This window comes from Macrobrachium rosenbergii, chromosome 15 (genome assembly GCF_040412425.1).
Source record: "Macrobrachium rosenbergii isolate ZJJX-2024 chromosome 15, ASM4041242v1, whole genome shotgun sequence".
Taxonomy (NCBI): domain Eukaryota; kingdom Metazoa; phylum Arthropoda; class Malacostraca; order Decapoda; family Palaemonidae; genus Macrobrachium; species Macrobrachium rosenbergii.
Window position 1 is genome coordinate 56527767 of NC_089755.1, and position 15807 is coordinate 56543573.

The window sequence follows — 15807 nt, forward strand, 5'->3', positions numbered from 1 at the left end:
TAATAACAATAATAATAATAATAATAATAATAATAATAATGCAAAAAACACAGACGCGTCATCAGAAACATTTCTAACTTACCTTTGACAAATCTCAAGTCTTCAAATGGTAACTGATTAATCCTCAGGTGGCTGGGGAGCAAAATTTCATCGCCAGTAACTTCTAAATTACTCCAATGTCTCTAAGCTGCTACCATCCTGAAAATATACATTCGTATATCAGTACTCATGTAGTTTGTGTTTCATCATTCAAGACTAAGATTATATACAATAGGCCAATGTGTACGTAATAAAACTCTACAGTTAAATCATGAAGTCAGGAAAAAGCAATTTTTGTAAATTGTAGTCTAAAGCCAGTGGATTTTCAGCAAGGTATGTTAAGACTTCCAAAGGGCGAAGTGGGTTGGGTAGGGATTCCATTCAGAAATACAACAGAGGTATTTCAAATACGGTGCTGCAGACAGTGGATAGGGGAAACCGCCCCCACCCCCACACAGCTCGTGCTGCATCCTCCTCCTAAAGACACTGCTACAATAATCAGCTGCCTAGTTACACTAGGAAAACCACGTTCAGCACACTAAACCTAGCTAAAATAACCGAGCAGTTCCATACATGCGCAAATACCATCGTTAAACGAGTCACGTGACTGCTCTGGGAAGTGTCGCCCAATTACACCCACATCAAATGGCACCGGATGAAACGAAGCACCCGAATGTATAAATGGTGACAGTGATGATTCCTTAGTTTCATACGGGAGCCTACAAGTATTAATTGTTAATACTGGTTTGTCATTACCATAATCAGACTAGATTATAATGGGTTATTTGTTTGAAATGTGTATTAAAGTTAACAGCTTTCATTAAAAGACACTTCTATTTGAACTTTATATTGGTCTCATTTCATCCACACGAACCTTTATGCTTTATAACTGCTAGATCGCCATGAGCTTACTCGTGTAGATGAACTTTAACCTTTGACGTAACTAGGGTTAGTGGCGCCCGGGGCGGGCTCTGAAAATGCCGTCCCATTCACGTGCTAAAAAGTACTAAAGTGGTGAAAATTAAGAGCACATTTTAAGCCTCAACATCTAAGTCATTTATCTTATTTCATAAAACTAAAACAAAAGCAACAGCAGAGTCGATAAATCGCTGTTCAATGTTCCGATCAGACGAAATATGCTCGAAAATCTAGAATTATGCCAGACTGGACCTACTAAAAAGATGCTAGAGTGGCCCCCCCACCCCCGACAGTGCCGCCAGAGAGGACCGCCCCTTAGTTACGCCAATGACTTTAACAATCTATGTTCTATAAAAAAAAATATTACTCTGTATTTCAGGCATCATGTAACACAGTCCATGCACGCTCAAATGTTACCAGACCTCACACAAACAGCAACTATCATAAATGCATTGTGAAATTGCAGTAAAACCACCTTTCTGCATGCCCTACGTCTCTGGAATACTCTTAGGGCTACCTGCAAATATTCGTCGACTAAAATCAGAAAACTGGTCTGTGAATTCTTCAGTAATTCTGCCTCATGAACAGAATCTGTCATTTCTTTACTGCGTCTTCAAATCGAGTTTTAATGTTTTTTTTGTTTTTTTTTTGTAATTTGCTTACAATTGGCCAGTCTTTCATGGAAAGTCTTCAATACCAAGTTAATTATATATATATATATATATATATATATATATATATATATATATATATATATATATATATATATATATATATATATATATATATATATATATATATATATATATATATATATATATATACAGTATATATATATATATATATATATATATATATATATATATATATACAGTATATATATATATATATATATATATATATATATATATATATATATATATATATATATATATATATATATACAGTATATATATATATATATATATATATATATATATATATATATATATATATATATATATAAAAACAAAGTAACATTTTGAAAATTTGTGGAAAATTAATAGCAAAGTGTGTGGTTCTGGTCCGCTTCAAGGGAGAATGTTTCTGCATACACAATGGACTGATTAACCTGTTTTTTAAATTTTCCTATCTTCCCCGGTAATTTTCCAGGGGCTATTCCTCCCAACCCACCCCAACCCCTTCGCCGCGGGGCACCAATGTCAATGCTGTGGCAGTGTAAAGTACAGTACTGTACAGCAAACTTGAGAAAAAATTCTTAAAATGTTTCCAATACAAATATCCACAAATATATATTTATATAAATAAACACATGTATTTAGTTATTTAAAGTACTGCACTGCAGCTGCATATATTCTACATACCGTATATTCACTTACCTACATCAAAATTGACTTTAAAGCTAACTTAAGCCTTACACTGCATGGAGGTCTGAAAGTGTCCTCAACACCCCCATAACAGCTCAGTGGTTGATATTTGTTTTTATTGTTCATGAGATATTGACACCTATGCAGCCTAACAATCGTACATTTACGAAGTCAATTCCATGACAAAATTACACATATGCCCCTTTAACAACACACTTAAGGCTAACATAAAAACATACAACTCCATCAGCTTATAGTTCCTGAGGATACTCTATCCTGAATGACTGACCTTTGTTAACTATCAGTCAGAAGTGAATGTCTGGAAAAATGATTTAGTAAATTTTTACAAATGGTCTCTGGCCATTTCAAATTTCACTGAAAGCAAAAAGCCAATTGGGGGCGGGAGAGGCTAAAGCTAGCCAACCTAAGGTCATGGCAATTTAGGAAGTCAACAAGTTAGGTAGGAGAGGTTCTCCTGGGGGTTATTTTTCGTAAGACCCCAGCCACCTCCCACATTATAATTTCTATTTTTCTTGGGTAAAACACATCAAAACAAAAAATTTCTTCTCAATACATAACCTTCGCAAATAATAACAGAGAAAAATAATGAATCAAATTACGACTTATAAGGTAAGACAATACCAGTCACCCCCCAACCCCCTCCATAGCTAATACGGCAAAACTGTAACCACTAAACAACCATAAGTTACGTTAGGTTGGTATTTTTAGGATCTTTTAGTGCCCTATCATTTCCTAGCCATTTTTGCATGAAAAACCCAAAATGGTTTTCATGGAAAAATGGGTAGCTGGGGTCTTTCGAAATGGCTGGCTAGAGTCTAAAGAAAAATTACCCTCCTGGATAGCTTAGGAATCTACACAACACAGTCCTACCCCAATGCCTGTAGAAGGACCAGTAACTCTTGCCGTTTCCAAAATTAGGACATTCAAAATCAACATTAATTCCACTACGGTTGGACATATAAATGAAACAATACTTTTCACCAGCTGTGAATGTTAGAACTGATAACTAAAAGACTAAAGCAGCACCCTCCATTAATTACTACAGCAATAGCAGCTCAGTCCTCTCTGTTATAGGACTCATCACAGACTTGGCGACAGCACTATTTGCTATGATGATGATGCCTTCCATAACTAACAGATAAGCAACTACATATATATCTGATTTTTTTACGTTCCAAATATGTACCCTAAGTGGCTTATTGATTTGATAATTACAAAAAGAATGGCTATACTACTGAGTCATCCTCGTTATAAATCAATTATAAAACGTGGAAATGCTTTGGTAATACAAGCTATGGCCTATGCGGCAATTACCCTATAAAATTCTGGAAAAATTTTATGTAACTGGCCACGCAGCAATTATTCAGTTTTACGACGAGTCTAGTTTATCTTATGGCAGGTCTAATGATGCTACTTAATTTATTTTTCGACTGAGGAGACCCATGGACTAGCTTAGCCTACCATCCTCCTCACAGCCGGCTACCTTGAAGCAAAACGCTCGAAATTAATATGTCTACCCAACTATTTTCATATTTTTCACTCTTATAATACTTACAGGACTATGTGAGGTAAAATGCGTTTAGGAGCAAACATTTTTCGGTGGAAAAAGCGTTCAATTCGATAAAAAAAAAAAAAAAAAATCAACCAGTCGACGGGGAACACTAACCACCAACAGAGTCAAAGACATACTGTGACGACACGGAACGAAAGACTCACAAGTGACGTCACAGAAAGAGGTTAGTGTTCTCCGTAAAAAAAAAATAAAAATAAATAGATTTATTTTATAAATGAAATGACGCGTATAAGGATTTTATTTTTGTTATTTTTAGACATGTTTTTGAGGAACATTTTTCTACAGATAGTTTAATAGAAACTACTGAGGTCACTAAACAAGTCGGTACTTATTCACTTCGCGGCACTGTTTTGTAAACTACCTTCCATAGACCATATACAAAGTTCATTTACTTATTAGACAATGGGATGCACATACATTATGTGATGGAAGTAATCCAGTCTACATTCCTTTTAAGTCTAACGCTGATTTCCAGAAGTATATTGACATGGGGGAAATCTTTGACTACGTTAAAATGCCTTGTAAAGGATCAGTTTTTAATAAAAGTGTCTGGAATTATAATATGTTCCAATTCTGTCTATCGCACATGGTGTTAAAATGGGGTGAAAATATGAACATCATATAAATGTCATGCATATTCAACACTGCTGCACACTCCAAACTGTTTATTAAATGTTCAAAGAAAACGTAACTTTTCTTTTAAGGGAGGAGTTAATATTCTTGTCACTAGTGTTAGAGTGTTAAAGGATCTGCTTTTGTTTCCAGAATTTCAGCCTTTTCCAGGAGGGAGTTGAAGCGATGGAAAGTTAAATTTAGACCACGTACTTAACGAAGATCAAAGGCATTTTTGTTAGCACAGTATATGAATGAGTGATCAGGAGACTTATATATTTAATCTTATTCCAAAATGAAATTAAAGATTAACTGTTTCAAGTGAGGGAGCTTAAGGCAGTGGTGCAGTATTACACAACTAGGTCTATTGAGATCATTCTTTGCCTCTTCACTCTGATAATTAATGAGCGATCTTACGGCATGTTTTCAAAAATAATCAAACCAAGAACCGTTTATAAATGTACTTATAGCTTCAGGTCTCATAGGTATTTTAGTTACATACTCCTTACTGCATTAGTCGAAGTAGCCTATCTATTAGGAAGGTTGTTACCAATACTCAGATCCATATTGATGGCTTATTTCCTTGCCTAATTGAATTAACCTTGCAACTTTTTCAGCAAATTATTTGGTAACTCATAATAGAGGCAATTACAGTAGCTTAACATTGTGATTACGTAGTTCTGTGCTTGCATTTCAAAATATGTACCGCTATATGAATGGCATATTTTATGGTTGGTAATATTCTACTTTCTCAATACTTGGCATCTAATTTGATTTACGAAATTTAGGCTGTCTAGCCAAGTATTGGGAACTTTCGGCCACTGGTGCTTAAGACAGTTAAAAGCGGGAGTTAAGAGCAGTTAGACAGCAGGGTAGAGGAAAAGGAAATGAAGTACCAAGATTGAAATGTGGAACTGGGAGAACACTTCACAATTGCACTAAGAAGGGACGGTAGGAGGGGTTGGATAGAACGGCTAAATAAATGAAGTGGGAATAGAGGTCAAGTACAAGGCTAAGAAGTAATGCCTACAGTGCACCTGGCACTATTTTGTGTTCACTTCAGGATAACCTTTCTCTCGAATTGCTTGCTCTGCAAAACTTGAATCCTTTTCTCAATCACCAGAATATCTGTCTATTTTTCTTTTTAATATTTTATCTCCAGCTGTTTCTAAGTTAGATTCTTCAACTAGAAGTTCAAAGAGATTTCTGTTCTTCCTACTTCTACCCCTGTACTATTCATTTCAGATTCTAACAAATGTTTGGTATTTTGATACACTGGGATTTTGCATTAAATTTATAAGTAGATCCACTTACTTCAGGAGACAGCTTCTTTTGATGGTATGTTTTAGAATGCAAAATATGATTAATGGTATTCGACTGAGGCTAGGACATCCTCTTTGGCACTGTAGAAGGCAGAATTCTGAAACATTCTTCATTTCTAGAAATTCTTTCACCAACAGAAATCATTCCCAGTCAACTCATGGATCTAAGCAGGGTGGTAGATTTCTTTGCTGCAAGAGAATCCACTAATACTGTACTAGAAAACATTGCAATGATATTTGAATTTATAATGATCAATAGCAAATGATCTATGACAACCACATATACCATCATAAAATGCATGACATATTTAAAATCTAAAGTATTAAAAAAAAGACTAGTGAGAGATGGAATTCATAGTCTTTTCTATAAAGGTTACCAAAACATAATTAAATGAAAATATTTATTGAGAGCAACAAATTTATGGCCTTGGCAATAACGACACCAGTCATACCTCAACATGATCAACAATCTCTCACTATACATCCTGTCAATATATATATAAGGTTGGATAATAACCTCTATTTGGAAATGCCCACAATCCTACATTTGTCTTCAACACAAGCTACTTGTCTTCCCTAAAAGATTTTAGTTGCTATTCCAGTTACAATGAAATCCTTTGGATTCACCAGAAAAAAAAATGTAAAAAAAAAAAAACCATCCTTAAATACACTCATACAATATAAAACTCTGGAGGGGGTTGGGACATTTTCACAGAAAACTAATATATATACATTATACAGCGTATGAACAATGAGGGCGAGTCTCGTGCTCGCCTAATTTGTCCAAATCAACCTCCATTTCCGCTTGTCAATTGTAAGAGTAAATGACTTTTCAAGATTTACTTTCCACTTTGCACCAGTAAGTACACGTCACCAGTTTGACTGATTAGCATTTTTTCCTTATTTTCGCAACAGAACTGAAAGTACTATCACATAATGACGAATTTGTATCCGTACAGCATTTCTCCTCTATTTCATGGTTATTAACCAATCCTGAAAAATTCCAGCTGCTATCTAGAACACTGAATTGAAGAGTCCGCTTTCTCTGACAGTGTCAAATGCATTTTCAAAATTCACAGTTACATCTTCATTTACTTACTTCACCACACCAGTGCACAGTACAGTACGAGAAAGACTGAAGAAAGGAAAAAACAATTGACACTAGTAGTAGTTTTGTGCATCAAGATAAAAAAAGACAACTTCAAGTACAGTATTAGTACGAAATAAAAAAAATACAAAATAATTCACTTGCTACGAGTCATTCACAACACATACAAAACATTTCACTAATGTCCAAGGCTCAATTTATACAGTTTCTTATATTACATTGGACTCACCTAACTGTCTGCTCTTTAACTCAGAGAAATAAACAGCATTGCAATAGCCTCATTTAAAACAATAGCCATAAAAACATACCAGTTAATTACAACTTAATGCAAATGTGTAAAATTCTTTTTATTCTTAAATTACCTTGTTTCCCTCCCGATGCCACAGGCATTGAATAGCTCACACTGGAAATGAATATCATTTCCAAATGTCGAAGCCCACTGAACGAAACGAACTACGATGCTAAATCTAGTGGGGCTGATGAAGTGGTCTCCGTTAATGAAGCTATCAAACTTCATTAATCAAAATAAGTCCAACAAACTATCTCTTCATATAATATATATATATATACCCTACTTTCTTTCGGTTTCATTAAACTTGTACATACAATATCCTGTCTAAAATAAAAGTATTCAAGTTCAATGAAGCAAAAAAATACTTTGCTATGAAAAAACCCAAAATGAGATTCTCTCTCAATCGTCAGTTATTGTAAACAAGGATCCTGATGCTGTGGTTACATTTCTTCTCCTGTACATGACTGCATGAGAGCTATGATGAGGCAGGGAGGGTGCAAGGGATGGTACAGTTAAGCGGCAGCACTGTAAGATTCTTGGAATACTTGACATCACCGCGAAAGGGAGTGTGAGCGTTCCCGTAGATCACCAACCGCGTCGTCCCCCAGCCGGTGAATGGCAGCTATCTTGTCAAAAAACGGATGTCTGGAAAGGGAATAAGAAGAACGCTTTCATTATCATCATGGTTACAAGTCAAAAATAGAAAAGGACATCTATCATTCAAGTCCATGCTACTTGTCTCACAAGTTTTGAAAAGTCAATTACGGTACAGTGCTGGACATATGAAATATGAGTGTAAAAATGCTATAAATGAATTGTACTGTACAGTACTACAAACAATCTTTATCCACTAAACTAATGTTTTTTGCTGAAAACCAAAATACATTTACACTTACATCAACTTTGTGTTATGCATTTTGGCATCTACTAGTCCAGCACAAACAACATTGCATCTGTACCTGATTCTTACTAATGACTACCAATATAATAATAACAGTCCTATAACATGCTGAATGTGAAGATTTATGTTCAATTCTAGGTAGCTCAAAATATGTATATTGTTAATAACACCCTGATTTCTAAACCACTGTCAATACTGTACTATACTGTACATTATTTAGCTTTCCCTATATGAATAAAACTGGACAAATAATAATTACTGTACAAGTCTATTCTAAAACTTTTTTATCACTGTCATTTGGGAGGGCACCATTCACAATGCACCTTGCATGACACACAAACTACAGCAAAGATTCTTTGCACCATCTCTTCAGGCCCAAACCAGCACTACTTTTCTATGTCCTTTGGTCTCTCCGTGCTTTGCAGTCCAGCATCTTTAACTTTGCCTTGCTTTAATTTTCAACCTCCTATTAGAGAACAAACACTGTTTATCTACTTAATGATTACACACTGTAGAAACTCCTTGAAGGTGACGTACCTTAGTGCTTCGCCAAGAGTAGTTCGCTGATCTGGTTCATATTCCAACATCTTTGTGATTAAATCAAAAAGTAGACGATGATCTTCATCTGAACTGGTTTGATAACTCTGCAAAGCACACACAGAATGAGATGAATATCAGAAAGACAAATTCATGGATAAGACAAAGATAGGACTTACTCTTTTCAGAGAGCTACATATTTCCATTAAGGTACCCAATTTTAAATGAAATTACCAAATATTCGCACTGACGTAAATAAATAACACAACAAATAGCTAATGAGTAAACTTGTATTAAATACTCAATTAGTTTTATAACAATACTGAAGCACAAAAAATGAAGCTACATGGATGGATTAAATATAAATATAACATGAATAAAATTATAAATCCAGATACATACTGCAAATACACTACAATACCTGGTTACCAAGCTGTATATTGAGAACAAGGGAAAAAATCCAACAAAAACTAGTCACTGATATTCATGATATACTGAAACTGCATTGCTTATGCTCTACAAACATGCCAACTAACCACAGCACTTAAAAATGAACGCTACTCCATCAAAGTTACCATACTGCAATGACATTTACTGACATTTTTAAATCCTCACATCCAAAGGTCAATTAAGATGTAGCCTGATGGCTTTCTACCCCTTTAGATACACCTTCTGATTAATTTCAAAGTAAACAACTTACAAGTTGTATATGTCATGATGCAAGGAGTAGGTAAACAAAATCAAAATACATGGCCTTAATGGTAGTTAAAAATGTCTACTCACTCTAAGAGGTTTGCAGTTTTCTCTGACATATCTCCCATCTGAGCTCTTCTCATCCCAATCCAATTTACCATGGTAGAAATACTTGGTCCGCGTTTTTCTGCCCATTCTGCGGTTTATCAAAATAACATATTTAACAAATCAGTGAATTTTTAATGTCAGCTGAAACACAAAGTTCTTTATAAAAAAATGATGAACATCAGTTATGCAAAGAATAAAAGACATCAACACATGAAGTTAAGTGAAGTTCCAAATAATATAAAGAATTATTGAAGAAATACTATCAAATTCATTCAGTTAAAATACATTTCCTGAAGTATTTCAATGACTTTTTTTCAGGACAGAGACAAGTATTGGAGAATGTTAGTGGTCCTTTCTCATGAAGTTTTATAAATATGTTTCTCATATATATTTTTATTATATGATTCAGGAAACACAGAAAATGGTTCCACATCCTAGATATAAGTGGAATGATGACTCATGGCTAAAGGAATTTCAATAAAGCAACTCAAGACATCAGTCTTTCAACAAATCTGAAGTCAATGCCAAGAGTTAGCTCATCAACCAGTTGTACAGGTAACATATTAAACTTTAAAAATATAAGCTACCAATATCTATTAAATGTACTAAAAACATACTGCAAAAAGGGTGCCAATTAGATACAAAGCATCATTTTTGCATATAACAGTGTCGACTTCCTCCCACTTAGAATCAGTCTACCCTTGAAGGTCTACTGTTCCTTTGGCCAGACACCTTCCCTTTAATTACCTTAAGGGTTAAATCTGTTTGGGTAGATTAAGGTAAAGCTGCAATTATTCAAGCACAAAAATATTTGTATTGGATATAGAGAAAGCAACATTTCTAAGAATTCTAAAAACATCATCACCACTCAAAGCCTGTGATTATTTAGTTTCTACATACTGCTGAATGCAATTTTCAAAAACCTGACGTAAAAACCTCAATACCAAAGACTTCTCACCTGTATGGGATGGGCCCAAGAATGCGTTCCATCATAGCCAAGTGCTCACGGTTATCGTGGGTTTGGAATAATGTGATACCGAGGTAAAGCTCAAACATAATGCATCCGATGGACCACACATCACAAGGTTGTTGCCATCCTAACTCTGTAATGGGACAGGGTGATCAGTAATGCATGCTAAGAGGATTATGGTATAATTTCTACTGCATGAAAACTTTAAGGAAAACCAAATACATCACTTTATACAGTATATGACAATAAAAATTTGCAAATATATTGCAAATATATACGGATATAACAGCTATATAATAAATTTCTTTAAAGACAAACTCACAAATACTTTCAAAATCCTGAAATGTCTACAAGATAATTTCATAAATGCACAAAAATGGGCATTATATACAGTACAGTAATATGTTCTCATTTATGAACACAAGTAAAAATATTACGCAAGGAGCCTCCTATACACAATACAGCACTATACCAACTCACCTAATATGACTTCGGGAGCTCTGTAGTGTCTAGTCGATACAATTGTACTATGATGCTCATGATCAAATGTAGCACTACCGAAGTCAATGAGCTGTATGTCTGTCCTCTTGACCGTTCTGATGTCTCGTTTCTTCGAGAACGGGAAATGAAGTTATTTTAAGGAGGATGATGATATATTCAGCAAAGTTATGAAATAATTTTCAATACAGTAATGGTAAAATATTGCTATTACTTATTTAAAATCAAACAATGAGATCTTTAGCTAATAGCTCCAACAGTTCCACAGAAAGGAAGTTACTTTTGAGACAATAATAAATCACTCAATGAAAATAATGGAATAATTTACAATAAAGTAACGGTGAAATATCGCTGTTACTTATTCAAGAACAGCCATTAGATCTTTAGCCAATAGTTCCTTACCTTCTTTGGATCATATGTTAGGTCGTAATCGGAGTCTACGAAGAGAATATTTTCGGGCTTGAGATCAGTGTGAGTTAGTTTGTTGTCGTGTAGGAACTTGACTGCGTAACATAACTGATATGAAATGTGTCGAACTTGATCCAACGCGTAGGGACGGTAATTGTTGTCCTTCTGCGAGAGAGAGAAAATCACTGATTAATATACCACTATAATATAGTAAGTTTTATTTCAATTGAAAGCCATTTATATATAGCATATTATTATTATTATATTATTCAAAGGATAAACCCTATTCATATGGAACAAGCCTGCAGGGGCTACTGCCTTGAAATTCCAACTTCCAAAGAATATGACGGTCATCTAAAAGAAATCACAGAAAATAGCATAAAATATACACCATGTTTAGTCTTTTAAACATCTGGAAACTAATTTCATGACAAAGAATCAATCATAGTGGTTTCAAAGAACATACTTACCAAAAAGTCAAATACACTTAGACCTAGCAAGTCAAAGGCGATGCATACGTGCCCATGGTAATCAAACCAGCTTAGCATTCTAACGCACAAACTGTTGAGAAAGAAAAGTGGGTTTTATAGATGTTTCCTCAGTATAAATAAAAAAAGTTAAATAGGATATTGTGCTGCAGGACTTTTCAATATACAGAGTAACCTCTCACCAACAATGACAAAAATTACGATGAGCTGGTTTATAATACATATGATGTTTGTAACAAAACTCCACTTGGAGGGAGAAAGGTACTTTATCAGAAAAACAAAACAATTGTAGTCATACTATGATGGCCTGACTTTTTACATGTCATCTACTGTATTTATAAGAATACTTTTTATTCCTCATTATTAGTTAAAAAATTGGAGTATTTAAAACTTACTAAAGAGGTAATATTCAGTTGTTTGGTTGGCATTTGAACTCAGCGAACCAGAATTTACAGCAAGAATGACAGGTAACTACTCTATTGTAATACACTAAATCAAATACTTTTAGCTACCTCTCTTCCTAACACTCATGTTTTTGCGAATGTTAATGTGAAAGTAAATAACAGAAAAGTGACTGAATGAAAATACAGTTAAGACAATTTCCTGTGATGGAAAAAAAAAAAAAAAAAAAAAGTACTAGTACTCACTGTTTGTTGAAGGGATCCTTTTCAGCCAACTTCTCCAAGACATTTATTTCTAGCTTTGCAGCCTCCCGATATTTTTCTACATTCTTGATAATTTTCAGGGCTATGAACCTATCACTGAAATAAAAAACACAGGGGTATTAGTATGACACTACTTATACTGAATTGAATTGAATACAGAATTTAGGCCAAAGGCCAAGTACTGGGACATATGAGGTAATTCAGTGTTGAAATGGAAATTGACAGTAAGAGGTTTGAAAGGTGTAACAGGAGGAAAACCTCAAAGCAGTTGCGCTATGAATCAATTGTTAGGAGAGGGTGCAAAGTCAGATGGAAGAAAGAGAATACGAAAGGAGGTACAGTAAAAGGAATGAAAGGGGTTGCAGCTAGGGGCCGAAAGCACGCTGCAAAGAACCTCAAGTAATGCCTACAGTGCGCCCCATGAGGTGCACTGATGTCACTACTCCCCTATGAGGACATTACTTATATTGCACAAAGATTGATACTTATATCAGTTAAGTGATTGGCACAATACTTGTACCAGTTACAATGATTAGTAAAATTTTCAATTAATCAGCCAGGTTGAAAATCACTTCATAGGGCTATCAATTTTGAATTTGGGTTCCAGCCAAAATCTGCACATAACGTCACAAAAAATAATCATAACATGACATACAATCTTAAGCAACTATCTAGTACAAAGAAAACGGAATGAGGTAATACTGAATATTCTATTCCAATATACTTTTCCTTATTAATGAATATTAAAAAGAACAGTAGATACAGAAGTACAATCCCCTTTAGGATAATAATAGCCGTCTCAAACGTCGCAGTACAAAAAAATCATACAAATCAGTGTTTGGCAAAATAAAACTAAAATCAAAGGAAAAACCTTGGTAAAAACAACTATAAAATAGATTAGCTGTATCTCCCAGCCCGCTGTAGAGTGTGGAATAAGGATCAAGGGACGGACATTCCAACCACTTCTCTGGCGTCAAGTTCTATCCAAGATCGGGGGAACCACTGCGCCATTACTGCTCGATGGCGATAAACAAGAGAAAAAGAGAAGAAGAAGAAGAGGAAAGAGGAAGAGGAGGAGGAGGAGGAGGAGGAGGAGGCCCGAAAGGAAATTATTTTCGCAGCTTTCTGAAGCGGTAATCATCTTCTCCCACTCGGGGCATTATGAGCAAAAATAGGAACACGCCGCAAAGACGCCAGCTAGCTGTAGCTAGCTAGCTAGCTGCCTACCTTGGCAGGCGGCGCTAAACCCATGCTTTGATTCACACTCTATACATACCCGGGAGAGAGAGAGAGAGAGAGAGAGAGAGAGAGAGAGAGAGAGAGAGAGAGTCCACAGCAGCTCTCGGAAGGGATTTTCACACTTTCTACAGAAAAATAACCCTTCGTCGTTCCACGACAACTGCGCCGAAAGCATCGACAGAATGTGACCAGTTGCACAACTGGCGAAGGGGACCAGGCGTTCAATTACGAGAATCTCACGATAAAAGTTTTTTTTTTATTTTAGAATCCATCCGGTTAAGTTTTTCTTGACGACGAGAGGAGTTTGTATCAAAGGATTTTGTTTTAGAATCCATCCGGTTATGTTCTCTACAATGAGAGGAGTCCGGATCAAAATTACAAGTTATATCAAGATAAACACAGGACTACGGACTGAACAATTCTAACTGCGTCGATACACTGGACACAATCTGATACATTTCGCGAGTCACTTCGATAGTGGAATACGTGTGATTCGGGCACAAAGCCAAGCAATCATTTCGATAGCGACTTCGTGTTCTCGCGCAATACCCGAGCCAAAACCGACTTCAAAAACCAAAATATTAACCTCCACAAAGGAAGGAAGGAGTCAAGGACCTCTTAATATTGTGAGGAAGTCAAGTCGCCACAATTACCGGATAACTCACTGGATTGTTACTCAAAAATTGGTCGCCGAATTTACGGGGTCTCTGAATCAGGCCCTTCCCACCCCCCCACCCCCGCCCCAAAGCATCACACACACACACATTAGGGGATCGTGCCAAATTTGGTCCTAAAAACCAATACTATAAGCGGCGTCGCTCATTTCTGTCCTGAATCACCCGCCCATCGGAATGTGTAGAATAGCTGTCAGGAGTGGGGGGAAATGACTGCTCTTCCTATAAAATAGGAACGAGGTGGGAGATTCTGTCAGGGGTGGAAGCGAAGACATGGGAGATTGTGTCACGCTTGGAAATGAAGATATTAAGAGGATTTTGTCGGGGCAAGAAACCGAAGGGGTTAAAGACTGGCACAAGACAAGGAAATGAATTCTCATTCGAGATTTTACGATTCGTAAAGCTTCGTTAAGTATTGCCCTCTTAAATACTCTTGGCAAGTCGAGGGTGCAGAGATGATGATGCTATATATCTAAGTCGCTTTTCCTTTTTTTTTTTTTCTTTTAATAAAAGCAGCAGGCGTGGATCGATACCACCAAGAGATCTGCAGTTCATTAGGGACGCGGGTACAAACACGAAAATGGGCATTTACAAAATCGCAAACGTATATAATCTATTTACTTTGTAATACATGTCTTTTTCGCAGCTTCGAGTCATCAGCCGAAGTTTGTGTCTGCCTGATAAACTAGCGGCTGACCGGTTTATCAAAGTTTAAATCGGTTGGTTTAATTTAAAAACGAATTCTGCACCACACTCACGCAAGCATAAATGTGAATTGGGAACGCCCCATTAGCACTGAAAATGCAAAACGTTTGAGTGTTCTGTTTGTGAAAAATTATAAGCACAACATGACCGAGCACAAAGGCAGAAACTACGATTGGAAATCAAGGAGGTACCTATTTTCTAAATCTAAATTCAATAATTCAATCTAAATTCAACTCTGATCAACGCCCAGTTTTTGAAGAAGGTCTGATTCCTCTACGTGTGCGTGTGTGTGTTTTTCATTAGGTGGAGGTAAAAACGTACAATAATTAAAAGATTTACCAACTACATAACATTAACAGAAGCAACAGGAAACATGCAACAACAATAACACCGCTGGCAGTGGCGGACTGAAGAGTAACACCCGATACAACAACCCATCTCGCATTTTTACAGAATCCGAGAAGGGGGAAATAAAATTTCGCATCCGCCTCCATAGAAGACGACTCGGAGCCTTTTTATAGCTCCGTAAAAATAAAAAAAGAAAAGTCTGACCATCGCGTTCCGCTGTAGTCCTCGGGAGCCGAACGGCCCAATCTAAAAGTGACCATGTGTTTAGTGATGAGGGAGAAGTGATGGTGAGAACGGAATAGGGCCAAGAGGAGATGGGAG

At 36.0% G+C, this 15807-nt stretch overlaps 1 protein-coding gene across 7 annotated transcripts in view; it reads right to left on the minus strand.

Moving 5' to 3' along the window:
• The window catches only part of LOC136846774 (probable serine/threonine-protein kinase dyrk2), a 64254-nt gene that overhangs the window by 2246 nt on the left and 46201 nt on the right, over positions 1-15807 (minus strand). For 4 of the 7 annotated variants that reach the window (XM_067118006.1, XM_067118005.1, XM_067118009.1 and 1 more), the window contains 9 exons: positions 12503-12616; positions 11838-11928; positions 11362-11532; positions 10942-11071; positions 10450-10594; positions 9474-9579; positions 8691-8797; positions 7808-7897; positions 83-198 (listed from right to left, as the gene is read on the minus strand). In XM_067118006.1, coding sequence (XP_066974107.1) covers positions 183-198; positions 7808-7897; positions 8691-8797; positions 9474-9579; positions 10450-10594; positions 10942-11071; positions 11362-11532; positions 11838-11928; positions 12503-12616 — 970 coding nt within the window. In that variant the 3' untranslated portion in view covers positions 83-182. Of the gene's footprint in view, positions 1-82; positions 199-6239; positions 7898-8690; positions 8798-9473; positions 9580-10449; positions 10595-10941; positions 11072-11361; positions 11533-11837; positions 11929-12502; positions 12617-15807 lie in introns of those variants that run through there. The other 3 variants (XM_067118010.1, XM_067118008.1, XM_067118004.1) reach the window with 1 other exon arrangement.